The sequence below is a fragment of the Corythoichthys intestinalis genome, chromosome 2 (genome assembly GCF_030265065.1).
Source record: "Corythoichthys intestinalis isolate RoL2023-P3 chromosome 2, ASM3026506v1, whole genome shotgun sequence".
Lineage (NCBI taxonomy): Eukaryota > Metazoa > Chordata > Actinopteri > Syngnathiformes > Syngnathidae > Corythoichthys > Corythoichthys intestinalis.
In genome coordinates, this window is record NC_080396.1 from 32,411,533 (window position 1) to 32,438,698 (window position 27,166).

General features: G+C 38.3%; 1 protein-coding gene and 1 long non-coding RNA gene across 3 annotated transcripts in view; one reads left to right on the plus strand and one right to left on the minus strand.

Moving 5' to 3' along the window:
• Positions 1-27,166, plus strand: part of LOC130911920 (uncharacterized) — a 62,221-nt gene that overhangs the window by 1,750 nt on the left and 33,305 nt on the right. For both annotated transcript variants that reach the window (XR_009062502.1, XR_009062501.1), the window contains exon 2: positions 11,581-11,659. This is a non-coding gene — a long non-coding RNA (uncharacterized LOC130911920). The remainder of the gene's footprint in view (positions 1-11,580; positions 11,660-27,166) is intronic.
• LOC130911919 (protein Wnt-2b-A-like) overlaps positions 8,172-27,166 on the minus strand; it is a 35,889-nt gene continuing 16,894 nt past the window's right edge. Inside the window, exons 3-5 of the mRNA XM_057829595.1 lie at positions 25,956-26,233; positions 23,661-23,925; positions 8,172-12,948 (exon numbers count right to left, since the gene is read on the minus strand). Of these exons, the coding sequence (XP_057685578.1) occupies positions 12,719-12,948; positions 23,661-23,925; positions 25,956-26,233 (773 nt within the window). The 3' untranslated portion in view covers positions 8,172-12,718. The remainder of the gene's footprint in view (positions 12,949-23,660; positions 23,926-25,955; positions 26,234-27,166) is intronic.

Below are 27,166 nucleotides of genomic sequence, written 5' to 3' on the forward strand. Positions count from 1 at the left end.
ATCTTCTACGTCTGTGAGACCTGCACAATTTGACCCTGACCTCCCGTTTCACACACCTCCATCTTTCCTTGTGTGTCAATGTGTGCTGCCTGCTCAAACACACTGATTCTATGGTATGTTGATGGAATTTCGGCTATTTTTCCAGGTCACTGTTGTTTGTACCTTACGAGGTGTATCTGTAAATTCCCTTAGAAGAAGGAAGATAAACACACTCACACAGTGACGTATGTATACAAGCCTCATCGTATCACAGCCCATCCCGTTTAGGCTAAACAGTACTCTCATTTGGCTCAGAATTTGTACATTTTAGGGGGGAAAAAAGAATTATTGTAAAACCACATTTTATCCTACCAGCAATGTTCCCTCTATTTTTTCATGTGTCTGAGCAGACACACAAGCTCCCTGAGCACACTGCGGACCACTGTGAGCAACATCAGATGTGTACCCTTGGGTACACATGCCTGTTCATAACCCTGTTACATGGCTTATTTAAAGAATGAAACTACAGCAGCAATTTTCATTAGTTTACTTTTAATATAATTGATTTAGCCCACATTAAAAGAAAAAGACAATCTGACAATCATGAGATGTGTACTATGTTATATGTGAGAGTCATGCTTTAACCATAGGAAGAATCCTGCTTTGACCTGGGTAAGGTCCGGTTGTGACATAGATTACTTAATAAATAAAACATAATTAACGACAAAAATGGGAGTACATTATAACAAACTCACACATTAAAACTGTTCAGACAATAAGGACAATCAAGATTCCTATTGCAGCTACTCTGCAAAAACGCACCTCCTTAAAACTAGTTAAATTCCCTTGTTTTCGGTGTAAATCTACTAGAAACACGTGAAATTGTTAGCCAAATTTTACTCACTTAGATATCTGGAAATAAGCTTATTTTCAGCTAGCTATTATTCTTAACAGACTTGTTTTGAGCAAAAAGTTAGTTTATATAATCTTAAAATAATCATGTTTGTCTGAAATGCAAGAATAGATATTGTTCAAAACATTATTTGAAAGCAAACTTGGAACAAGGATGGACTTGTACGGAAAGTGAAAATATCCTTTGGTGATAAAAGACTGATTTACAAAGGGCAACGCACTAGTAAGCCTTCTGTTGTAGAGCGTCCTGTACAAAAGCTCATTCTTGTGTTGCAATGTTCGAAAGCTTACTGAACTGTGGTTATTTCACTGTTGAAAATTATTCATTTGATTGTTGTTACTAGTATGCATAATTTTAGTGGAGGTGTAAATAACCAAAGCCTAATTTCTGTCTCACGAACGTATTTTATTTTGTAATTCACCATAACTTTCTGTTACGCTTTTATTTTGGTTTGTTTCCTGTTCCGTGTGTTATGCAATGTTTTGTAACTTGAATGCGGGCCAAAATGAGTAACGATGAACTGTGACAGTTCTGATCTAGTCTAGCGGCTCCTCTGGAAGAGGCAAATCTCTTACGGTGATCCTGGTGATCCTTTTAGTTTCTAAGGTGATCGGTTTGTTTAATTAACTAGATTATATCAGTTGTAAAATTAGATATTAATTAATACTTTAGCGCTTGCAAAGACTGGCCTTGGAATGTTGCTTCGGGAAATTACCACAGGAGTCTAGCTCTCTTTTCACCACCAATGGAAGCGTCGCGTTGCCGTATCGAACGCACCAATACTGCGGCCCTGACAGTAGTAGTGACGCTACAATACATTTATGTTGAATTTAATTTTGTGCGCTGCATAGATTTTCTTCTGCACAGAGTATGTTCAAGCAGTGTGCGGTTTAGCAGGAACATTGACGACCAGACATTTTCAGCAGTCTTGTAATATACATGAAATGAAATCAAATTTTAGTTTGCGTATATTGTACTTTTTATACATTAAAATACAACATAAAGGTTCTCGCTATACCCACACGAATTTGCACCCGCACATTCACACATAGCAAGTGAAGGTGCAGTTGGTACCGGACAGGTGAGAGGCGGATTTCCTGGCCTGCGTGTATGTGCATGTGATTATGTGTGTGAAACATATCACATGTCTCAAGACCACCCCAAGGTGAAGGTCATTTGGGGGCTGTTGGTTAGCTACTGGCTGGATTCCCTCCAAGCCAGGGCGGCATCCAAAGCACCCGGTGGGAGCAGGAGGGAGGTGTTTTGGGAGGAACCTGGCAGGTGGGGTCTGGTAATGATGATGAATTGCAAGGTTCTTTCTCCAAAGATTAGGATCTACTGATAAACATGCCCACCGGGCCTTTAGGGAACCTAATACATTTCTCTTCTCTATCTGTTCCATCCGTTTGACTTGTTCTTTCATCACACATTGAGTTGAGAAAGTTGTCAGAATTCTCGCTGTCTAGTCAGGCTGGTTTTTACAAAAAATGACGTTACATCAGCAGAGAAAAAAAAGATACAGTTAATGGCTTTCTGAGAAAGTATTTTTTTCTGTCAGAGGACATTTCGATTACTAGTTTTAATTTGGATTTGGAACCTCTCTTTTGTGCCATTAATTGGCTGATCCCGGTTAACCACTGACTTACCGCCACACAATATCAGCAGAGCAGTAAATGTACCAATAGAAAACCATAGGCCCAAACACAACAATATAATTGTTGTCTTCCATTGTTTATTTTGGCTGTGATGTTAAAAACTGTGATCTTACAATCTTTACAAACCCTCATAATTTCCAGTAAACAACCCCGACAGTGACAGACCGTGCTGTCCCCGGGACCACACATATTGAAATTTCCAGTACATTTTTGGTTATATTTTGCCCTTTTCCTGTCATCGCGAGCAACGTCTCAACTGGAAGTCTGGCAAACACACGGGTCTGACACTGGGAAAATAGCTGGAAAATATTCGCTTTGATAATATAGCCAAGAAGCCTTTGATTAAATGTGGCTCTAGCAGGAGATCACACTAGGGCCTCTGTGGCATGACTGTGTCCAACCGCCAGCTCTCAACAACCCTGGGTAATTACGGCCATCTTGTCATAAGCTGGGACCCACCTGGAATTATGACGGGTGCGATGAGGCCAGCACTGGTTTCGTTGGGTTGTCAAACAATCGCTGTGGTGAGCCCTGAAGGGATAAGCCAAAAGGAAAAGAAGAGTTCCCCATCCCATCTGACAAAAAATACGCCTTTTTTTGCTGGCATTACTTCTTGTGTTACTGTGTGTCAGCAATTTAACTTGTGATTGAGCCCAAGACTTTTTTTCTCTCGCTCTCATTTCAAGTTTTATCTCTCCCAATTTTATCTGTCAGTCTTGGCAATTGAATTTGTTTTCATGGTCACACTGCTATTCCTTATAAATACTGGTACAGTGGGGCAAATAAGTATTTAGTCAACCACTAATTGTGCAAGTTCTCCCACTTGAAAATATTAGAGAGGCCTGTAATTGTCAACATGGTTAAACCTCAACCATGAGAGACAGAATGTGGAAAAATAAACAGAAAATCACATTGTTTGATTTTTAAAGAATTTATTTGCAAATCATGGTGGAAAATAAGTATTTGGTCAATACCAAAAGTTCATCTCAATACTTTGTTATGTACCCTTTGTTGACAATAACGGAGGCCAATCGTTTTCTGTAACTCTTCACAAGCTTTTCACACACTGTTGCTGGTATTTTGGCCCATTCTTCCATGCAGATCTCCTCTAGAGCAGCGATGTTTTGGGGCTGTCGTTGGGCAACACAGACTTTTAACTCCTTCCGCAGATTTTCTATGGGGTTGAGACCTGGAGACTGGCTAGGCCACTCCAGGACCTTGAAATGCATCTTACGAAGCCACTCCTTTGTTGCCCTGGCTGTGTGTTTGGGATCATTGTCATGCTGAAAGACTCAGCCATGTCTCATCTTCAATGCCCTTGAGATTTTCACTCAAAATCTCTCGATACATGGCCCCATTCATTCTTTCCTTTCCACAGATCAGTCGTCCTGGTCCCTTTGCAGAAAAACAGCGCCAAAGCATGATGTTTCCACCCCCATGCTTCACAGTGGGTAGGGTGCAATTCAGTATTCTTTTTACTCCAAACAAGAGAACCTGTGTTTCTACCAAAAAGTTGTATTTTGGTTTCATCTGACCACAACCCCGTGTTGCCCAATGACAGCCCCAAAACATCACTGCTCTAGAGGATATCTGCCTGGAGGAATGGGCCAAAATACCAGCAACAGTGTGTGAAAAGCTTGTGAAGAGTTACAGAAAACGTTTGGCCGCCGTTATTGACAACAAAGGGTACATAGCAAAGTATTGAGATGAACTTTTGGTATAGACCAAATAATTATTTTCCACCATGATCTGCAAATAAATTCTTTAAAAATCAAACAATGTGATTTCCAGTTTTTTTTTTCCACATTCTGTCTCTCATGGTTGAGGTTTACCCATATTGACAATTCCAAGCCTCTCTAATATTTTCAAGTGGGAGAACTTGCACAATTAGTGGTTGACTAAATACTTATTAGCCCCACTGTATATACTAATATACTGTACATTTGGTATCCTAGTATATAAATCAATCCATCCATCCATCCATCCATCCATCCATCCATCCATCCATCCATCCATCCATCCATCCATCCATCCATCCATCCATCCATCCATCCATCCATCCATCATCTTCCGCTTTATCCGAGGTCGGGTCGCGGGGGCAGCAGCTTTAGCAGGGAAGCCCAGACTTCCCTCACCCCAGCCACTTAAAACAGCTCCTCCGGCGGGATCCCAAGGCATTCTCAAGCCAGCTGAGAGACAGTCTTTCAAGCGTGTCCTGGGTCTTCCCCTTGGCCTACCGCCGGTGGGACATACCCGGAACACCTGTCCAGGAAGGCGTAGGGGAGGCATCCGAACCAGATGCCAGGGCCACCTCAGCTGGCTCCTCTCAACGCGGAGGAGTAGCGGCTCGACCCTGAGTCCCTCCTAAATGAAAACGAAACTCATTTCGGCCGGTTGTACCCAGGATCTTTTGGTCACAACCTACAGCTAGTGACCATCGGTGAGGGTAGTAACGTAGATCGACTGGTAAATCGAGAGCTTCGCCTTTTAGCTAAGCTGCCTCTCCACCAGTGTTGTCAGTAACGCGTTACTGTAATCTGATTACTTTTTTCAGTAACGAGTAATCTAACGCGTTCATTTTTCCAAGCCAGTAATCCGATTAAAGTTAGTTTCCCTAGTGCCTGTGCGTTACTATTTTGTTTTTGCCTCATGATGTATGTAGAATGAAGAACAGTCATGTACGAAGAGCATTTCTCATCGGGGGGGGGGGGGGGGGTGTCACGTGTATTACGATGCTGTTTGAGGCTGTCTGCCACGGCGGTCAACAACATAGCATTCTGACGAGGCAGCGAGGCAAACAGTGAAAGGCAGGATATATACCGCAAATGGATGCCATTGCTCATCAGAAATACAGCCATTACTTCACATTTCTGTTCAGTAAAGATGACAAAAATATCTCTGTGCGTTGCAAACTTTACGCTGGCTGAAAAAGACTGTCGGCTGCTAAAAACTCTACATTCAATTCAACAAGGAAGCACTTGGAATTACGGGACAACGCGACAAAACTCCAAACAAAGCCTACAGGTCACAAGACAGCCAGCACTTCTACAGTTTGTAACCAGCCTTTATGCACATTTTATTGTCAGTGTTTGTAACCATAAGCGGAGTTTTGCTTTTGTGGGGCTGGGGGCAAAGCATGTTGATGACTGAAACAAAAGTCAAAAGTTTGGACACACCTAAACATTTTTACGTTTTATATATTTTCACTACTATTGTAAATCCTCTCTGAATACATAAAAACTATGAAAGAACATGTGGAATGGCAAAAAAAGGGAAATAACTGAAAACAGGTTTTATATTCTACATTCTTCAAAGTATCCACCTTTGAGGTGTCACCAAACTTTTGGCCAATATAAAACTGTTCAAGCTCAGTTGTTGTTGGTTGCATTTGAAAGCTTAGGTTTACAGAAATTCTAAATACCCATCTTGCCTCCATAGGTGTAGTTTTGGCTTAGCAAAGCAAAAGCTAGTGTCTTAGGTGCTAGTCACATGATCTGCTCGAAAAATGATTTTGAGCCATTATGAAATACGTTGTAGGATTCTTGTTCATTTCATTAATTTTTGTTGTTTGTTTTATTGCTTTACAACTTTTATAGACAATATTTTAACAGCTAGGTCTTTATTTTAAAAGGGAAGTTCAGAATTTTTGACATCTTGGAGTTAGCCGGGGTTTATTTAGTCGTTGGAGTTGATTTGAACAAATTCCGTGCAGTTTGTCAGTTATTCGTTAGTTTCAGGGCTCCGGGGTGGCTAAGCTAGCGCGAGTCAATGGTGGTTGAAATCAACTCCATTGACTAATTAAACCTAAGCCTTATGTGAAAATTCAATTACATGCGATGACATTTTTTTGTTGTCATTTTTATGTTGAGGCAGCAAAAGGAGAAAAATTGGTAAAAAGTAACTGATAAGTTACTTTTAAAGGAACTTACTTTGATAATAAAGTAATCAGTAAAGTAACAAGATTACTTTTTTTAGTTGTAATCAGTAATTAAATTACTTTTTTAAGTAATCTGTGACAACACTGCTCTCCACCACAACGGACTGGTGCAGAGTCTGCATCACTGCAGATGCTGCACTGATCCACCCGTCGATCTCCCGCTCTCTTCTAGCCTTACTCATGAACATCACCCCAAGATACTCCTCCACTTGGGGTAGGATCTCATCCCAAACCCGGAGAGGGCACACCACCTCTTTCCGACTGAAGACCACGGTCTCGGATTTGGAGGTGCCTATCTTCATCCCAACCGCTTCACCCACAGCTGCAAACCGCTCCAGTGAGAGTTGGAGATCACGGCTTGATGAAGCCAACAGCACTACATCATCTGGAGAAAGCAGAGATGCAATGCTGAGGCCACCAAACCAGACCCCCTCAACACTTGGGCAGCGCCAAGAAATTCTGTCCATAAAATAACCCTTTTATCACACATCACACTTGACACATTTCTCCACCCGTTCCAGCTTGCCTGCACACACTTCTTCAGTTCTTTTCCACACTCTCCATTGCTCTGGACTGTTGAGCCTAAATACTTGAACTCCTCCACCTTCTTGGTCTCTTCTCCCTGTAGCCTCACTCTTCCGCATAGGTCCCTCTCATTTCACACACAGATACTCCATCTTACAACGGCTAACCTTCATTTCCCTCCTTTCCAGGACAAACCTCCACACCTGTAGTTTTTCCTCAACCTCTTCCCTGCTCTCACTACAGATCACAATGTCATCTGCAAACATCATAGTCCATGGAGATTCCTGTCCAATCTTGTCTGTCATCCTGTCCATTACCATAGCGAACAAGAAGGGGCTCAGAGCTGATCCCGGATGTAGTCCCACCGTCACATGTCAACTCCTCCGTCACACCAACAGCACACCTCGCTACTGTCTTACAATCTTTTTTTTCTCCTCATTTTATTTTTTACACAACAATCTCACTTTATTGGTTTTGTGGTTTGTATTTTGGACCATCATAAATGATTGAGGGTACTCTCCTCCTTTCTGAAATTTATTCATGTAGCATGGTTGGGCAATGGTTTCATTGGTAGACATTTCCTAAGCATTTTGAAAACATTTCCGTGTCATCTCGTCTGGATATGGACTCCAACGAGGCCCCAAGCTTTTGTTTTCCTACCTACAGACAGTTTGTGGTGAGCTTTGATTCACGCGAGAGCTTGCTATGGCAGTTTAGTTTTCATGTCACGATCAATTATTGCTAAATATTCCGCTAGAAAGTGTAAGGCTGGTAATAATCACCTGAAAAGAGAAGTACTAAATTTATTTACATAGTTTTCCTCACATTTTGTCCATTTTAATGAGCACTGTATCACAGATACTCTAACCTGGTCTTGGTTTTGACACCAACACAAGTGTATATCAATTATTGTCTATGACAGATAACTGCACAAACAGTGGAAACCAGAAGTTTACATACACAATATCAATAGAAACATTTTTTTTTGCCCTCTTGCATAAAATCAGACCGTAGTTTTCCTGTTCACTTAGGATTACTTTTTAAAAAAAATTTTTTTTTTTTTACATTTGTTGAATAACAGAATAACCAGAGACGGGTTATTTTTAAGATAGTTTGTTATTACTTTGTTCAAAGTCAGAACTTTATACAGTGTACAGTGAAATTACCATGCCATTAAACAGTGTGGCGAAAACCCAATAAATAATGTAATATTTTGGCAAACTACTGTATATTCATCAGTTTCCTGGACTTGTGACATACACACGTCTGTTGCAATTTCTATATATCTGAATGGGCATCATTCATCTATTTAACCCATTCGAAGGGAAAGTCCAACCATTATTAAGTTCAGAAAAGAATTGTGTCCGAAATGTGCAATTAAAATCAAGAACAAAAGCAAATAAAATGACCTTATGAAGATTGCAATTGCAGCTGGTAAAAGTGTTCACAGCAAATCAACTACTGTACGGTAAAAGTGTGTCTACAGCAAATCAAGTACTGTATCGACATGGGTTGAAAGACCAATCTACAGGAAGATGCCTTTTCTTAAAAAAAGACATTAAAAAACCAGGTTACAGTTTTAAAATGCACCGTGGGGCAAATACCTTAATTTTTTAACACGTGTCCAGTGGTCTGAACAGAACTAAATTTAACTGTCTGTCATGAGCATTGTTTCATTTCAAGTAAAGAGGAGCAATTTTGCATGACTGCAGAACAACCAACGAAATTGTAGAATACAAGGCTGGCATTTGCTTTAGGGACTAGTGCACTTGACAAAATAGACTGGATCATGGGAAGACGACATTACATTGTAATTATAAAGCTGGTCATTGACCCTTTAAATATTGCCCGACTGGTTGCAAAGTGGTTGAAATGATAACAAAGTCAATGCTTTTGATTCCTCATCACAAATTCCAAACTGAATTAAAGTGAATTATATTAAAAATTAATTGGCATACTTAGGCATGTGTGAGAAACATGGCCTAAAAACACAATTCCTTTACATTAACTCTGTTAGGTGCCAAACAGGCCAAAAATCCTGCCAACTGCTGTGAGAAAGCACCAAAATCTTTGACCCAGGTCATACCCAGGTGCTTCAGATTTTGGGAGAAAAAATGGTTAAAAACAAAACAGACATAATCAGTTTCTTATTGTTCTAAACGTTTGAAAATACTATTTTTCCCCCCCAAACCGAACAAAAACAGGAAAAGAATTGCCCTAATTCATGTTAAACAGTGAGGGGGAAAAACACCTTTTTTATGTGGTGTATGTAAACGTCTGGTTTCAAGTGTAATAACACTTGTTCACTAGCACTTGTTCTGTTTTCGATGTCATTTATTTGTTTGCTGCTAATCTAATCTAACTTCACAATGTATTTTCTGATAAATCACCCATTTATAATCTGTTCAATCTGTGCTCTTTTTTAACTCATAAAAAAAAGAGACATAGATCTAGTGTCATACTAATATACTATATATTTTATATGAACATCTGTACTTGAATATAGTACAAAAAGTTATACAAGGAAGCTCAAGAACAAAGTTGTCAAATGTGTTTAGGATTTGTGACTTTTGTGTGACTGATTGTCGAACCAGGATAGCTCCTATTGAGTCAAATTAGTGCCAGAGACAATTCGTGTTCACAAAAAAAAATGTTGTTTGTAAAAAATAATTTGTGCTCGTAAAAACATTTACTCAAGGGAGTAGGTTTGGTCTTAATATTGGTAGGGACGATATGACAGCATAACCTGCATGTACACTTTTTGCTGGGGACGGGACATTAATAAGACTAAACATATTTGGTGAATGGGGTTCAGGGCTACATTTCTCACCTATATATATATAACCTAATTAATTGATAAGCTAAATGATTAATGCAAAATAAATCTGTATTGACCTATACTAACTTTCACACTGCAAATTTATAATGTCTTAATCTGATTTTTTTTTTTTTTTAATCTAGTCAAATAATTTTCTCCATCTTGTTTTGAGTGTTAAAGGCTAGTTAACAGATTATTGTGTCAGATTCTTCCACTTACTTTAAGTAAATATTACTATTGAGCCCATACATCTGAAAGTTGGCCAACTTTCACCTAAATCAAGAAAAAAAAATTCAAATAATATTTTGAACAATATTCTTGAATTAAGAAAATTTCTGACTAGCAAGTTTGTCTTTTAAGATTCTTAAGATTAAATATTAGGGCTGTCAAACAATTAAAACATTTTAAATCACAGCTTAAAAATTAATCGTAATTAATCGCAATTCAAACCATCTATAAAATATGCCATATTTTTCTGTAAATTATTGTTGGAATGGAAAGATAAGACACAAGACGGATATACTGTATGCATTCAACATACTGTACATAAGTACTGTATTTGTTTATTATAACAATAAATCAACAAGATGGCATTAACATTAACATTATGTTAAAGCGATCCATGGATAGAAAGACTTGTAGTTCTTAAAAGATAAATGTTAGTACAAGTTATAGAAATTTTATATAAAAACCCCTCTTAATTTTTTCGTTTTAATAAAATTTGTAAAATTTTCAATCAAAAAATAAACTGGTAGCTCGCCATTGTTGATGTCATTAATAACACAATGCTCAGAGTGCTTAAACCCATAAAATCAGTCGCACAAGCGCCAGCAGAGGGCGAAAAAAACACCAAAAAACACAAGTAACAAGTGCACATGACACTGTGCTGTCATTTTAATATGTTTGAGCGGGGCATGTGCATTAATTGCGTCAAATATTTTAACGTGATTAATTTAAAAAATTAATTACCGCCTGTTAACGCGATAATTTTGACAGCGCTATTAAATACACAAACTTTTTGCTTAAAAGGAAAAAAAAGTCTGTTAAGCTTATTTTCAGCTAGCTCTTTTTCTTATTTCAAGAAATCTCAGTGAGTAAAATCGACTTGAAGCACTGTAGCAGTAGCAAAATAAGTGGAGTGTTCCCCATCTCCACAACATTGACGTCTTTTTACATTACTGACAGTGGCTGCTGCTGGCAGAAAGAAACTTCTAATATCCCTCGTCTTTGAAGGGGGCGGGGGAGGCGACATGTGTTATTTCTGTCGGGCTATGAATGTGTGTGTGTGTGGGGGGGGTCAAATCATCAGCCAATCAAACGTGCGTTTCAGGGGAAAAATGGACTGGCACATTCAGCAAGTGAAAAGGGGTCAGTGTAAGTCTGAACATAATGAGAGTACTGTAATTCACTTAATAATGGCAGGATCAATTCTATCCTTACAACATATAGGAAGACAATCTAAATGACCTATATAACTGAAGTCATTATATAATGCAAACAACGTTGCTTAAAAGTTGGCTGGGACAATTTGAGCATCCTGAAAAGTTGCTAGTGTTATGTCCCTACCGTCCCTATGCAAAACTACACCCTTGCATTTTGTCTCCACAAAAATATTTGTATACTTGTAAATACATTTTTGTGTGTGAAATTATTGTTTTGTGCTTGCAAAATTTTCTTTACACAATTATTTTATGTGAGTGTGATTTATCTTTTTTTTAATTAATCTATTTTCAACACCATTTATCCTTGTCAGGGTCGCAGGGTGCTGGAGCTTTTCCCAGCTGACATCGGGGGTAACGTGGACTACACCCTAAACTGGTTGCCAGTTCCTTGTAAGGCTCACACAGAGACAGACAGCCATTTGCACCCACAATCCCACCACCACTGAGTGGCAACTGATGTAAATTTGTTTTGGAACATTTTTTTTTTTTTAACGAGTGCGCAAAACAATTTTGTTTCTTTGTTTTTGTTGTTTTTTGTTATTTTCACACACAAGAAATATTTTTGCAGCCGCAAAGATTACTTTTGCAAACAATTCTTTTTTTTACGAGTGCATAAAGATTTTTTTATGAGCACAAATTATTTTTGCAAACACAAATTGTCTCTGCCACTTATTTGACTCTATTTGCTTCTGTATAGTAACAAGAGTGCTCTCCTTGTAATAGTCATTAGTGCATCACATCGAAACATGGGGAAAACCAACAATTAGTAGTATTTAAATAAATCATTAAAAAGGTTGTCCTTATTCCCTTACAGTATTGCATTCAAATGCATGTCAATGACTCATTTGTCCATTTATTCAAATAATATCCATCTCCATGTTCTCCATCAGTCCTCTTTTTGACTTCTTTAGCTTCAATGTCCACTGGTCAAAGTGCACAAAGTCTAATAAAAAAATGTTGCTGGGATTACACAATTGACTTCTGCTTTCAAAAAATTAAAAGCAAATATACGACTATATCACATTGTTGCTATAATACTGGTTCAAAGGCTCATTTTAGTTAAGAATGTGTCTTTGAGCATTACGAAAACAGCAAGCCATTTCAAACCCAGAACAAAAACACCTAGAGAAAAAAGTTCCACTGGACTGACACTTTAAGGCCTATCCTTCTAAAGCCCAAGTTTGCACTTTTTCACAGTTCATCCTCCGATCGCAGCAGTTTGCAAACAGGGGCTAATGGGTTTGTATGTATGGATGAGTATTGAGTTTGACACAGACGGGTACATAAGCCATGCAATGAAGAACTGAGATGGGACGGGGGGATGGCGACGATGCAGAGCACTTTCAGACACACTTTTCTAGAATGCCGTCTTCTGCAGGATAGCCTGCAAAGGGGAAAGGGGTGGGGGTCCATCACAGGATACTGTGTGGGTTTAGGAGGGGCGTACTCTCAGGTCTTGTCCAACCATTCAGCTCGCTTAGGGGCTTTGCATGTGTGCACATCCACAGCTTCCATGCAGTCTTTGCATTGCACGGCGCAGCACCATTTGAATTTGCATTCACACTTGGTCAATTGCTGAACTCTGGTGGTGTCATAGCCCCGTCCACAGCACATGACCTCACATCCATCTGGGCTGTGCGATGTCTTGTTGCACAGCCTCCCGGCGGTGCCGATGATACCTGCAGAGTTTGAGAATGTTTGATTAGTGGTGTTGTGCAGGTTGCCTGTATGCATTACATTGACATGGTACTCTACATTTCAGCTCCCTCAATAACTAATATTCAACACAGTTACTGTGAGACCCTCCTACTAGCATGAGTCAGTCTATTCACGGATGAATCCCAGGAGTTTTTTAATTTTTCATTTTAATTTAATTTTTTTTTTCCTTTTGTCTCAACACTGCAGTAGCAGAGATTGCCAGTGGAGGAGGGCTTCAAAACAAAGCAATGTCCCATTCACTAGCATTATAAAATGTCTGGGCTTACCATCAAAATAAACCTGTTTAAAGTCTGACGTATTATATCTTTTTTTAAAAATGATAAAAATAGGAGCTATTTGAATTCGTCCTCGCGCATCAACTTGTTGGTCTGTAAATTTTTGTTATGAATGAGCTAAAAACAAAGCCATCAGACATTAACAATGGTAATCGAGCACATCTTCAATGAGAGTTTTTCATTATTAAAATACTATGTAATCATTTTAAAGTCAACAAATCATTATTGCAATGTAACATCACAAAACAAAAGTGCTGTAAAAAAAAAAAAACATAAAACAAAATACTTAAAATATACTACTAAGAGAACTACACCAATGATCCATAGTTTATATCACGGGTTTACTGGAGCTGTTCTCAGTTGCTCTGGGTAATAATGACTGCCATATGTACCTAATTAAAATGTTATTTTCTACTTTAAATATGCAAGAGCTTTACTTTTGTATCTTCTGTATATAAAGTCAATAAAATAGATCGATGACAGACAGACAGACAGACAGACAGACAGACAGACAGACAGACAGACAGACAACACTCAAAACACTCGTACCCTACTCATACCTCAAATTATCTTTCCTCATTGGAGTGAATTGTAATGGCATTATTATGTCCACCCCCACTTCCCCCCAAAATAATTGACCTCTCTTTCAATCTTGTTAATTGATTTGCTTATTGGTCCCCCGAAGAGAAGTTGTCTTCACTGGCGACACATTACATAGAAAGGCAACATTAAACATCACAGGGTAACATTACACAAAACAGGGGCAAACACCAACAGAAATTTCAAGGCAAAAAAGAAAGATCAGCGATGCCTGTTGCTCAAGGCAGTTATAGCTGCAGGAACAGTGTTGTCACAGATTACTTGAAAAAGTAATCTAATTACTGATTACTAATTACACCTCAAAAAAGTAATCGTTACTTTACTAATTACTTCATTATCAAAGTAACTGAGTTTTATTCAAATTAATTTATCAGTTGCTTTTTACCAATTTTTCTCCCTTTGTTACCTCAACATAGAATGACAACAGAAAAATGTCATCGCATGTAATTGACTTTCCGATAATTTAATTGAAAGGGGAAGATCAGAATTTTCAGGCTTAATCAGGCTTACATCAGGCTTAATTTTCGAGTTAGCGAGGTTTAATTAGTCGATGGAGTTAATTTCAACCACCATTGACTCGTGCTAGCTTAACCCCTCCGGAGCGCTAAAACTAACAAATGACTGACAAACTGCACGAAATTTGTTGAAATCAACTCCACCGACTAATTTAACCCCGCCAACTCGAAGTTTAAGCCTAATGTCAAAAATTAGGAATTTGGGATTAGGGTTAACAGCATATCAATGCCAATGTAAAACAATGCAAATTGACTGCACATTAATCAACAACACACAAATGAATTGCACAAACACAAAGGTGGGGGCAGGCGCAGATGCGCGCGCTCAACCCGGAAGTACGCCATACACACACGCAGTCAATTTGGCAACAAAACGTGGCGGCAACTAAGCCCTTTACACTCAATCGGATTTACAACACATCCCGAAGATGCTAAAGGAACACATAACCTCACGGCATAAATGTGCAACACGAATATGATGTAAACAATGCTTGCCAACTTGTTGCGATGACTGCCTGTCGTTGCAATGGGAAAGCTACGAAACGGCCGCGCATGTAGGGAGTCCATTCTATTGCTGATACCCTCCAGAATGAAGGAAAAATACTCACCTTCATTCATGGATGTACACAGATCAACATTCCCTCACACATCTCAACACTTGGCCCGAATGTGTATTGCCCATACCCTTCTCATTCCCACAACACTGAGCGTGTGTGACTCAAGATCAAAACAGGAAGTAGCGGTGAATGGTTACCATGGAAACACATACCGGGAACCATTCATTCATTCAAAATGCTCTTCATACATGACTACTATATTCTTCATTCTACAAATATTATGAGGCAATAACAAAATAGTAACGCACAGACACTAAGGAAACTAACTTTATCAGATTATTAGTTTGGAAAAATGAACGAATTAGATTACTCGTTACTGAAAGAAAGTCATCAAATAACAGTAAGGCGTTACTGACAACACTGTGCAGGAATCAGGCTCAACGCATGAGGGTAGAGGGGTGATGTGTGAGTGTAGTGTGTCTGGTGTCTTGTGTTATGATATTTGCTACATGGAAGATGGACCTATTGTTTGAGTTCTTCTAGTTTGGGAAACCAATGAGTTTGGCAGTTGTGTTTGCGATGAGTGTGATTTGGTTCAGTTGGTGACAGAAATGTATAACAGTACAAGAGGATGGGTTGAATGTTGCTTCGGTAAAGTAATAATAGGAAGTGAGCTTTAACATTCAGTACGTATCGTCTTTTGAGTTTGCGAATGGCTGACAATCTACCAAGCCTTCTAATAATTTAGTGGCTTTGTCGGTATTGTTGTTCTTGTAAGTGAGGTTATTAACATTAGCCACATATCTTGGCTCAACAGCAAAACTGAATTAAGAGACTAATCCTGAATGCAGACAAAGATTTAACGTTACGTCAGCTCTGGCTGCTGTACCACAATTTTTCTGTGCAGTCTTAATTCATTAAGTAGTTTTCAATTCAATTTCTTACTTCGGCAAAAACAAAAACTGCATACTCCCATATTATACTTACAAATAAAAATTGCAAAATTCACAAAACAAAGAAGTAAGTAAGCCTTAAGACTACAGTTTCTTTAAAAAATATAGTTAGGTCTGAGCCAACCTGGAGTCCAATCAATGAGACCTGCTTGAAGGTGTTTAATGCTGCTGGAAAAGAATTGCCACGAATCATTGCCTAACGTGTAGCATGCCTCATTCGAAAGATCTCTCAGAACCTCTATATTTTAAATAAGTTTACTTTTTTTAAGGCTTTAAAATGTTATCTCTAAAATTCTGGATGTCTAAACATCATGGTCAGACAACTTGTTTATACAGTAAATGGAAAAAATTCTGCATCGTTTCTTCTCTTCTCTACCAGCAAAATAGTTGGTGGACAGATCTAAGCAAACGTTAAAGTAACACTATGTAAGATTTGCACTTCAACTATTCATTAAATGGTCCAAATATTTCAATAGACATTAAAGAAACATGTTGTGTATAAATATTTGTAACAAAGTTTTCAATGATTAAGCCGAGATTTTCTTATTTTAAAAGTGGATTGTTTAAAATTTGTTATTGTTTTGATTCTGTGTCTAGAATGGATTTCCCACCCTCCACCAATTTGCCAATTACAAGATCAGTTCAAACGAGTCATGACAAATTCAGACATAAAACAAGGGTATTCATTGCAGATGCCTTTGATCAATAGAGACAATTGAAACAAAGTCGTACACAACTGATGATGTATTTTTGAGATTTCCTATAATCGTAAATTGAAATTTGGAATATAAGCATGTGTGTCCATCAAACGGGGCAACGTTAGCATATGTTGGTCGGTAATTGAAATTGAAATGGTTTGAGGAATACGAAAATAATCGTCTTTTTGGAAGCTGTCAATGCTAGGAGTGGGAACCTCTGGGTACCTGAAGATATGATACGATTTGCGACACAAGGCTTACGATAACGATGATCTCACAATATGGCGATACGACGATTATCAATACATTGGTCAGGAAATTAACCCAAGATAGTCTACAAAACGACTTATAAACAGAAAAACAAGCTTTTGTTGTGAATTGGAATGAGTTTACCACTAGTAGACATCCAATCCATTTGAACTGGGAGGGTGGCAGCGAATGAACATTCCCACTTCAAACGGATTGAACGTGTATGGCCATCAGTGGCAGCCAATGCTAGGCAACGAGGTAATTTTGGGACATTTCAGGTCATTACTTTATTGATTTTGAGTCACTTCCTGTTGATTTTGGGTTACGGAACAGGAAGTGGCCCAGGAATCTCCCAAATGAATAGGCAACGACTCAAACTCAACAGGAAGCGACCTGTAAATGTAAATGTGAATGCTCTGGTTTCGAATGAATGAACATTCGTTCGACCCTCCCAGACTAAATGGATTGGGCGTCCAGCGCCATCAATGGCAGCCATAGAGTTAACTGAGACACTATTATAGTTGAAGATTTTGATAGCAACTTGTTGGTTCCTTTTTTTTTTTTTTTTTTTTTTTTTAACATTGACACCTTTTTAAAACGATATCTCAATTCTTGGCAGGTGCATATCGATAATCTTTTGGGATACAAAGTATCACAATATATCACCATTTCGATATTTTGTCACACCCCTAGTCAATGCAACCAAAGTACGTTGGTTCCCTCTGGTCATTGCATGAGAAACTAAACTGTGTGCATAATTGGCCTTGTTTTTTTTTTTTTTTTTAACTTTTTCTTTTTTGTATTAACCTAATGCGCCAAATAACCTAACCTCTACGTAATTTGAAACCCTTATGTTTGAAGACTGTCATGTGTACCTATTTAATTTTTGCTATGTAATATACATCGGTTTTAGACTACACATGCAATCATAGGCGGAGTTTGACTTTTGGGCCGGGAGGGGCACAACATGTTGATGACCCCGAAACGCAGTGTCAGCAATAAAATTAACTTACAAGAATATAATAATTATAATAATAAGTTGAAAATGAGCTTTTTTTTGTTTCCCATCATTCTTGAGGGGAATTCTAAATCAGACTGCCTAGGACAGCTAAACTTTTCGCCAAGATCGTCATCCATTGAGTATGGTATGCCCGCCACTGTCGTGCCAATGTACAGTGCCTTGCAAAAGTATTCGGCCCCCTTGAATCTTGCAACCTTTCGCCACATTTCAGGCTTCAAACATAAAGATATGAAATTTAATTTTTTTGTCAAGAATCAACAACAAGTGAGACACAATCGTGAAGTGGAACAACATTTATTGGATAATTTAAACTTTTTTAACAAATAAAAAACTGAAAAGTGGGGCGTGCAATATTATTCGGCCCCTTTACTTTCAGTGCAGCAAACTCACTCCAGAAGTTCAGTGAGGATCTCTGAATGATTCAGTGTTGTCCTAAATGACCGATGATGATAAATAGAATCCACCTGTGTGTAATCAAGTCTCCGTATAAATGCACCTGCTCTGTCATAGTCTCAGGGTTCTGTTTAAAGTGCAGAGAGCATTATGAAAACCAAGGAACACACCAGGCAGGTCCGAGATACTGTTGTGGAGAAGTTTAAAGCCGGATTTGGATACAAAAAGATTTCCCAAGCTTTAAACATCTCAAGGAGCACTGTGCAAGCCATCATATTGAAATGGAAGGAGCATCAGACCACTGCAAATCTACCAAGACCCGGCCATCCTTCCAAACTTTCTTCTCAAACAAGGAGAAAACTGATCAGAGATGCAGCCAAGAGGCCCATGATCACTCTGGATGAACTGCAGAGATCTACAGCTGAGGTGGGAGAGTCTGTCCATAGGACAACAATCAGTCGTACACTGCACAAATCTGGCATTTATGGAAGAGTGGCAAGAAGAAAGCCATTTCTCAAAGATATCCATAAAAGTCTCGTTTAAAGTTTGCCAAAAGCCACCTGGGAGACACACCAAACATGTGGAAGAAGGTGCTCTGGTCAGATGAAACCAAAATTGAACTTTTTGGCCACAATGCAAAACGATATGTTTGACGTAAAAGCAACACAGCTCATCACCCTGAACACACCATCCCCACTGTCAAACATGGTGGTGGCAGCATCATGGTTTGGGCCTGCTTTTCTTCAGCAGGGACAGGGAAGATGGTTAAAATTGACAGGAAGATGGATGCAGCCAAATACAGGAACATTCTGGAAGAAAACCTGTTGGTATCAGCACAAGACCTGAGACTGGGACGGAGATTTATCTTCCAACAGGACAATGATCCAAAACATAAAGCCAAATCTAAAATGGAATGGTTAAAAAATAAATGTATCCAGGTGTTAGAATGGCCAAGTCAAAGTCCAGACCTGAATCCAATCGAGAATCTGTGGAAAGAGCTGAAGACTGCTGTTCACAAACACTCTCCATCCAACCTCACTGAGCTCGAGCTGTTTTGCAAGGAAGAATGGGCAAGAATGTCAGTCTCTCGATGTGCAAAACTGATAGAAACATACCCCAAGCGACTTGCAGCTGTAATTGGAGCAAAAGGTGGCGCTACAAAGTATTAACGCAAGGGGGCCGAATAATATTGCACGCCCCTCTTTTCAGTTTTTTATTTGTTAAAAAAGTTTAAATTATCCAATAAATTTTGTTCCACTTCACGATTGTGTCCCACTTGTTGTTGATTCTTGACAAAAAATTAAAATTTTATATCTTTATGTTTGAAGCCTGAAATGTGGCGAAAGGTTGCAAGGTTCAAGGGGGCCAAATACTTTTGCAAGGCACTGTAGTTACAGTCAAAAATTGTATCCCCTGGGCGGAGCCATATGAAGGTAGATTTGTATCTTCATTATTCGATTAAAAAATGTGTTTGAATGCAAAAATAAATTTGAAACTAAAAAATGTATTTGAAAGCTATTTCTCTTTGATTTTTTTTTTTTCATTGAAGTCAATTTTTTTTTTTTTTTTTTTGATTGAAGCAACTTTTTTGATTGAAGTAATGTTGTTTCGCGTTTGAGCCACATTTTGGCTAGGACATTTGTGTCTTTATTATTCAATCAAAAAATAAGTTGTTTCAAACAAAAATCTATTTTCAAACGAAAAATCACTTCAATCAAAAAAAGAATTTCAATCACAGAAAAAGTTTTTGAATACGAAAAAATATTTGAGACTCAAATATTTGCATTTGAACACTTGATTTTTAATTTACAAAGTTTTCTTTGATTTTAGCAATCCTTTTTGTGTTTGGGCCATATTATGGGTAGGACATTTATGCATATATCATTCAATCCCCAAAAAGTTGCATCAATCAAAAAAATTATTTTCAAACAAAGAAAAAAATCATTTGAAAAATAAATTGCCCTCCTCTATTTTTTTTTAAATAATATGCAAAGCAAATGACCGTTAAGATGATGGTCACATGATCTGTTTGAAAAATAATTTTGACCCATTATAAAAATAGCATTTTTTGTTCATCTCATTCATTTTTGTTGTTTGCTTTATTGCTTTACAACTTATATATATAGAGGAAAGTCAATTTCATGCAATGACACTTTTCGGCCACCGGGGGACCTGGTCCCCCTGGCTCCCCCTTAAACTCCACTTATGCATGCAATATGTTCACACGATCATTGTTAACGTTATTGTGTGTTTTGTTCGTCTCCGTCTTTTCTGATTGAAATGCAACATTTGTATGATAACGCAGCGTGATTCTCCATTGCGAAGCGTTTATCTGGAAACTGAAAGGAGAAGGGGAAGTTGCGCGCTTCAATAGTTTGATTCTGGTTGCAGTACCATTTTTGATCAGCAATCTTGCATAGTGCTTGTTTATTTTCGGGGAGAGGAACACACAATGCCATGTATAGAAGAAGCAGCATTGTAAAATCAAAACTTGATCTTACAGTTTTTCCCAACTGCTTCAGTACGTTTCTCTGCTCAGGCAAAACTACTTGTTCAATCCCCACAACTAATCACAACAAAATCACTAGTGCACATCAAAAAAGCAGTTTCTGGTCCAGTTGTTTTTGTACATCCATGCAAATGATATGTACAATTCTCTGCTGTTTCCTACACTATCAGCTGCATCTGTCATGATGGTCGAAATGGATTATCATGGGTCTCTATTGAAGACTATAGTCATTAGTTCATTGTATAAGTCTTTAATGCAAAATGGATTAACATGTCAGAATATGTCAACATGTGTGTGCTTATTTGTCAGCATTTTTGTTACTTATTTTACGTAACTTGTTTTAACTTGCCAAAATTTGTAATAGTTTTGGACAATGTGAGTTTCCACCATGCCAACATAATCAGGGAATGGTTTGCAACCTACAACAGAATGGTAATGGAGTTCCTCCCACCATACTTCCCATTCCTCAATCCCATAGATGAATTTTTCTCCACATGGAGATGGCAAATGTATAATCGCCAGCCTCACACTCAGATGACTTTCCTGGATGGTTTGAATGCAGCATGCAATGACATCACAGCAGATGCCTGCAGAGGCTAGATGAGGCATTCAAGTAGATTCCTTCCACCCTGTATAGCAAGAGAGGACATCCGTTGTGATGTGGATGAAGATTTGTGGCCCAACAGAGGGGAATGTCAAGACGTGTAGAAAGAATGGGGGGGAAATCCAGACACCACCTGAAGTTTAGTTGTGCCGATAGTCTTATGTTCACATTTCTAATTTTGCTTTTGTTTTTTTTCTGTGTTATACTCAGTGCTGTCTTTTGCTCTGTTTCGCAATGACATGGTCTGTAAAGACATTGTAAAAGCAGTAAAAGTGTAAAGTGAATCTTGTCCAGTCCCTTGCAATCAATCTCCCACTCAGAAAGGTGTAACATACTAACAATTTTCATCAAAACTCACGTAAACCATCTTCAGCATCAGAGCCTTCCACCAGAGTAACTGTTATATTGATAGCATGACAAAGGACTTGTCATTCTGACAACACTGGCATGTTCATTAATAAAGAAATTTAATTTTGAATGAAAGGCTAAGAATTTTGCACAAAAACACTGGCTTTTGCAGGTAATCCATGTTGTTTTGCTACTTGTGTGACATGTTTTGAGAAATGCACAAACTGTTTTGAGAATTTTAATTCTGATCTGAGAAATGTATAAAAGCAATTAAGGAAAACTATAATTGTGAAGCTTGATGGACGGAGCTGTGTGTTATGGGCATGTCTTTTTTTTTTTTTTTTTTTTTTTAAGGCTTTTTTCTTTGGTAAGTAGGGTAGATAAATATTGGGACAGGCACACAAATCTTTTTGTTTCTGTTTTTTTTTTTTTTTTTAAATTTATTTTATTTTATTTTTTAATAAAACCTGTCCTGTTCAGCTGTTTGAACGGAGAATGGAAGTCTAAGTGTCCGGTTGGTTTGAACAGTTTTAATGTTTCACATTGAGAGTATGACATACTCCCAATGTGATCAATCTTTTTGTTTCAAAATATCACCACAATGGATTTTTAAAAAATTAAATGGAAAAAAAACAGTCATACATACATTTGTTTTCAGTGTAGACTTTAAGATTTTATTATTTCAATTTATTTAAACTAATTAAGAGTATTCACATCCAAAACAGGTGAACAGAGAAGGGATAACAACAGTTCTCATATGTGCCTCCCACTTTTTAAAGGACCAAAAAGTTATTTGTTATAAATGACAGCCTGACATTTGGAACTCATAAACATCACCAGATACTGGATTTATTCCCCGATGATGCACTGCCATGCAACTGTCTTCACTTCCTGCTTGTTTTTGGGACCAGTTTCCCTTGACTCTAGTCTTTAGCAGGTGAAATGTATGCTCAATCAGATTCAAGTCAGGTGATTGACTCGGCCATTTCACAACATCCGACGTCTTTGCCTTAAAAAAACTAATTGGTTGCTTTCACAGTATGCTTGGGCTTATTATATATCTGCACCATGGAGCGTGGTCTGATAAGTTCTCAAACATGTGTCTAAATATGAGAGGATGATATTGCGTGGGTGGGTGTGCTTGTGTGAGGTGTGTGAATGTCATCCACATGGAGCTTACTGCCACTGTTTGATTTGAGAAGCTTGCGTGTTTGAACTGCTACCTATCACAACAAGCTGCCCAGAGAACAACAGAGACATATACGCAGCTATGCGCTGTTGGTAGAGTGGCCTATAGTTACACTGCCTTTCCCAAGCCATTGCTCCCTTTGAAGCCGCATTGTGTGTGTGTTTGTGTGTATGTGTGTGAGACGGTTGAATGGACAGTGGAGCGTGACAGACAGACAGGCTCTCACACTCTGAGGCCCACTCTGCCCTCCAGCTACGCTTAGTTCAGACAGACAGAGAGCGAGAGAGACTGGCAAACAAAAAGAAGCAATTTTTTTTTTTTTTAATTAGTTGCCTGTGTCCCTAGGCTGTGAATTCCACTGGGAAGGTGAGAAAAGAGGGGGAGGATTTGCCGATTGTCAGTGATAAAGGGGAAAACAGACAGAGGTGTTGATCCCCAAAGATTGCTCAAGCATTTCATCCATGGGCCAACTGAAGAGAGGCCATCATAACTAGTTGAGTGCATTAGGTCAAGGTATGGAGACATGCTCCAAGCAGCGGGTGTGCGTAGGTGTGTGTTTGTGTTCGCGAAGACTGACAGAGGTCAGGTGGTCACAAAATGACCATGTCCCCCAGGCCGGTAGGATATTAGCTTCCACTGACGTAGACATCACACAACAGGGCAACTGTGACTGATGTGATTGACATCCACACACAAACAAAGACATTAATATACACACATAACATGTACTGGGCCCATCTATCAACGTGGAAGCAGATTACCTGCTGATTTGTCCGGCAGACAATAATTGGGTGAGTTTTCAAAGTAGACGAGGTCATTCTTGGTGGCCTTCCGAAAGGCTTTATTGGCAACAGTGAAGCCTGTTCCGTCTTGGTTCATCGTCACCTCGATGGCTCCGTTGTACTTCCGCCTCAGGTAGTCGCCGGTTTTTCTGAAGTCCGACATGGCCATCCAGCAGGTCCGCAGTGTGCAAGAGCCGCTCACACCATGACATTTGCACTCCAGCTTCATAAAACGCTTCACGGCCTAAATGAGTAAAGACAGGTGTGCGGTGCATCAATATCTGTTTGTTTTGAACATCATAAGATCCTGAGCTAAATTGATATGTAAAAAAAACTGCAACAACTGTAAACTCAATGAATGAGAACCACAGGCTAACGACATTATTTAGTCATGATACACAGTACAGTGGTTCACAAGAACCAAGATTCACAAGAACAGAAATCATAAGCATATTCTAATAAACTTTTGTTTTAACATATTTCCAGCCACTTAAATGAGATCAGAACAACTTTCGAGTTCCAAAAAAGGATTTGGTTGTGAATTTTGGCTTTCCATGTTGACCACAAGGAAGAGAAATTCCAGCACATTCAAAGTCATATATGTTTAACACTAGAATGCCCAGCAGTGGCCGATTTGGCCTTTCCCATGGCAAATCCTCATGATCCAGAATTCGCTGGGACTTGTAGTTAAGCACCTGACACTTCTACAGTGTATGTACCGTTTTTGAATGCTAATAACATGGCAAATGTGTTAGTGTGTGGTGCCATCATGAGAAAAAAATGCCGCGGCACAATGTGTAAAACGTGAAAGGCATAAGAGAAAGCCTCATTTCCAAGTCACGTGATGAGTTAGAATTGCTAACAGTGAGTTTTTGCATTTAAAAAAAAAAAAAAAAAAAAATGTTGTCATTTAAATCCCTTCCTAAACAGTTTAAAAATATTAGTTTCAAAGTCTGTTTGACATTTTTCACAAAAGCTCATTTCCCCTTTTGTTTTTTGTTTTTATTTGGGGGTTTTTTTAATCAGAAAAAATGTATATGGCGGAAAACACTCAAGTGACTTGAAGTTCCGCACTGAGACCCCCAATTTGTTTACATTTCAAAATTGTCCGATATGCATGTGTGATACATCATTGCAAAGCTTAAAATCTTAATTTTCTGGGGGAAGAAAAATTTGAACAGGAGGCCATTTTAAAAAAAATAAATGTTTTTTTAAACAGCAAAACCCTATCTGGAGGTGAGAGCAAGCGACAACAGAATTACAGACGCCATGACTTTTACGAAATATTATCGCGTACTTACCTTATTTCAATCCAAAAACTCCATGTAGCATGTATCACTGAGTGTCAGGACACAACTGTGAATGGCCACAGCCATTTTTGGGGGATTTTATGGGTGAAACATGGTAATATAACAAGGGTCGCAATGCAGACATCGGAGACATCAAGGAGTAATCGAGATTTTCTTTTTCATATATTTATCCTTTTAAATGTTTTTCTTTTTTTTTTCAAATTTTCCTTGTTTGGATCAATTATTTATCATCTAACATTTTGGAGAAAATGCGACAGTAAAAAAAAAAAAAATAAATAATAATAATAATAATACAATTAAGCGATAGTTATGAGGTAGATATCTGTGAATTTTTTACAGACACCATTTCTTTCATTGTGATGTAATTAGTTTAAAAGTTTAAAATATGCAAGTGAATAACTTTTTATAGTCTTTATTTTTTTTTAAATGAAATATCAGACATCAATTAATGATTCAAAGTTAAAAATGACAGACATTTTGAATAATAAATATGATTAATTACTTTCGTTTTATGGCTGGGTTGAAACAAAAGCAGTTGTGCGACGTCTGTAAACGGGGGTTTACGGGGTAAAACGGACAAATTAAAAATAGTTCGGGGGCTTAATGCGCCATGAATCTGCTATGGCAGCATATAGACATATTGTTCTATCAAACACAACAGTTGTTTTGGCTTAAAATGCAGCAATTTCTTTTAAAGATGAGTGCAAGAGCAGAAACTGCTTTTGCAGTCGTGTCTGTGTTTTCCGCCATATTCTTCTGATGAGGTAGAAAAACTTTTCTTAGTAAAATAGAGTCCACACTTCATTTTGGTATTGGTGATCACAATATCATTGATCACAATGTTTTATGGGTGTACAGGTTCAACATTAGCATAAGATAAAAGACGATGATTGATATACGACACAGTTTAAATATGTGCGTTTTGGATGATTCTAGTATATATACAGTACATTGACATACTCACAGTTCTGCCACAGCGGTTGTTGTGCAGGTTCATAAGCGCCCGTGCATCACGGACTGTCCTCTCTTTGGCGTCTATGAAGGCTTTGGCAAACCTGATCCCATAGTTGATATTATCACTACACCCACCCCAGTCAAATTCTCCTCTCTCATCCTTGTGTCGACCGCGTTTATGTGGATCACAGTTGCACATTTTGAGTTCTCCTTGGCTGCACGCATGTGTAAGTGCATACACCACTCCGGCGGAGGAGATGGCGTAGACGAAAGCTGCTTCACGGCTGCCTGCAATAGCGACATAGAGAAAGAGTATGGAAGGCCCATTAGACTGGCAATAAACATCAATTTCACACTTAGAATCAGTAAATCCAGTGATTTGTTTGAGAAAATGTTTCTCAACATTTATGACCCTGCGACCAAAATATTCATACTCTCACCTAATTAAAACCCACTTTTGAAGAAGTGACGAATAAATATGTACTAAAATAATCCTTGAAAACATGCATGTCACATTATTAAAAAAAAAAAAAAAAAAAAAAACACTAATATACATGTTAAAATTTCTTCTCAGAGTATCTTTTTAGGACATTGAGAAAAATGGGGGGGGGGGGGGGGTGCATTATTGTGCACCAATGGCAATTTGAATATTTAAACGCCACTATACGAAAGTAACAAATAGCCTGTCAGTGCAGGTTCATTTTAACCACATATACAAATGAAAGTCAGGTCAGCAATACCCTATTAAATATTTAACATTTTACTAAGGCGTGATTTGGCTTGAATTTATAAACAAGTTGGAATGTGCCTTGACATCCCACTAATCTATGGCAGTACTAAAGCCATAAGAACAGGTAAGTATGTTAAGGAAAAAAGAAAAATATATAAAAAACAGTCCGATGAAAAGATGTAAATACGGCACTAACTCCGTGTGTCTTCTTGTACCACATGCAAAATTTATTTTTACGTCTTCTATATTCGAACCATTGTAAGACCGTGGATCACTTTTATTTTTTGTTTTACCACCTGTTTGCTACCCAGACAAAATGCATCTGTGACCCGCCCACCAGAATCGTTGGCTTAAGGGCTCCAGGACCCCGGCCATGACATGAGCACAATGTGGAGTGAAGGATGCTTGTCTCAATGTCTGTACGGAAATAATCATAACTGGACATATACATCTCCATACATGCATCCATTACAATCACATTTCAGTTCTGA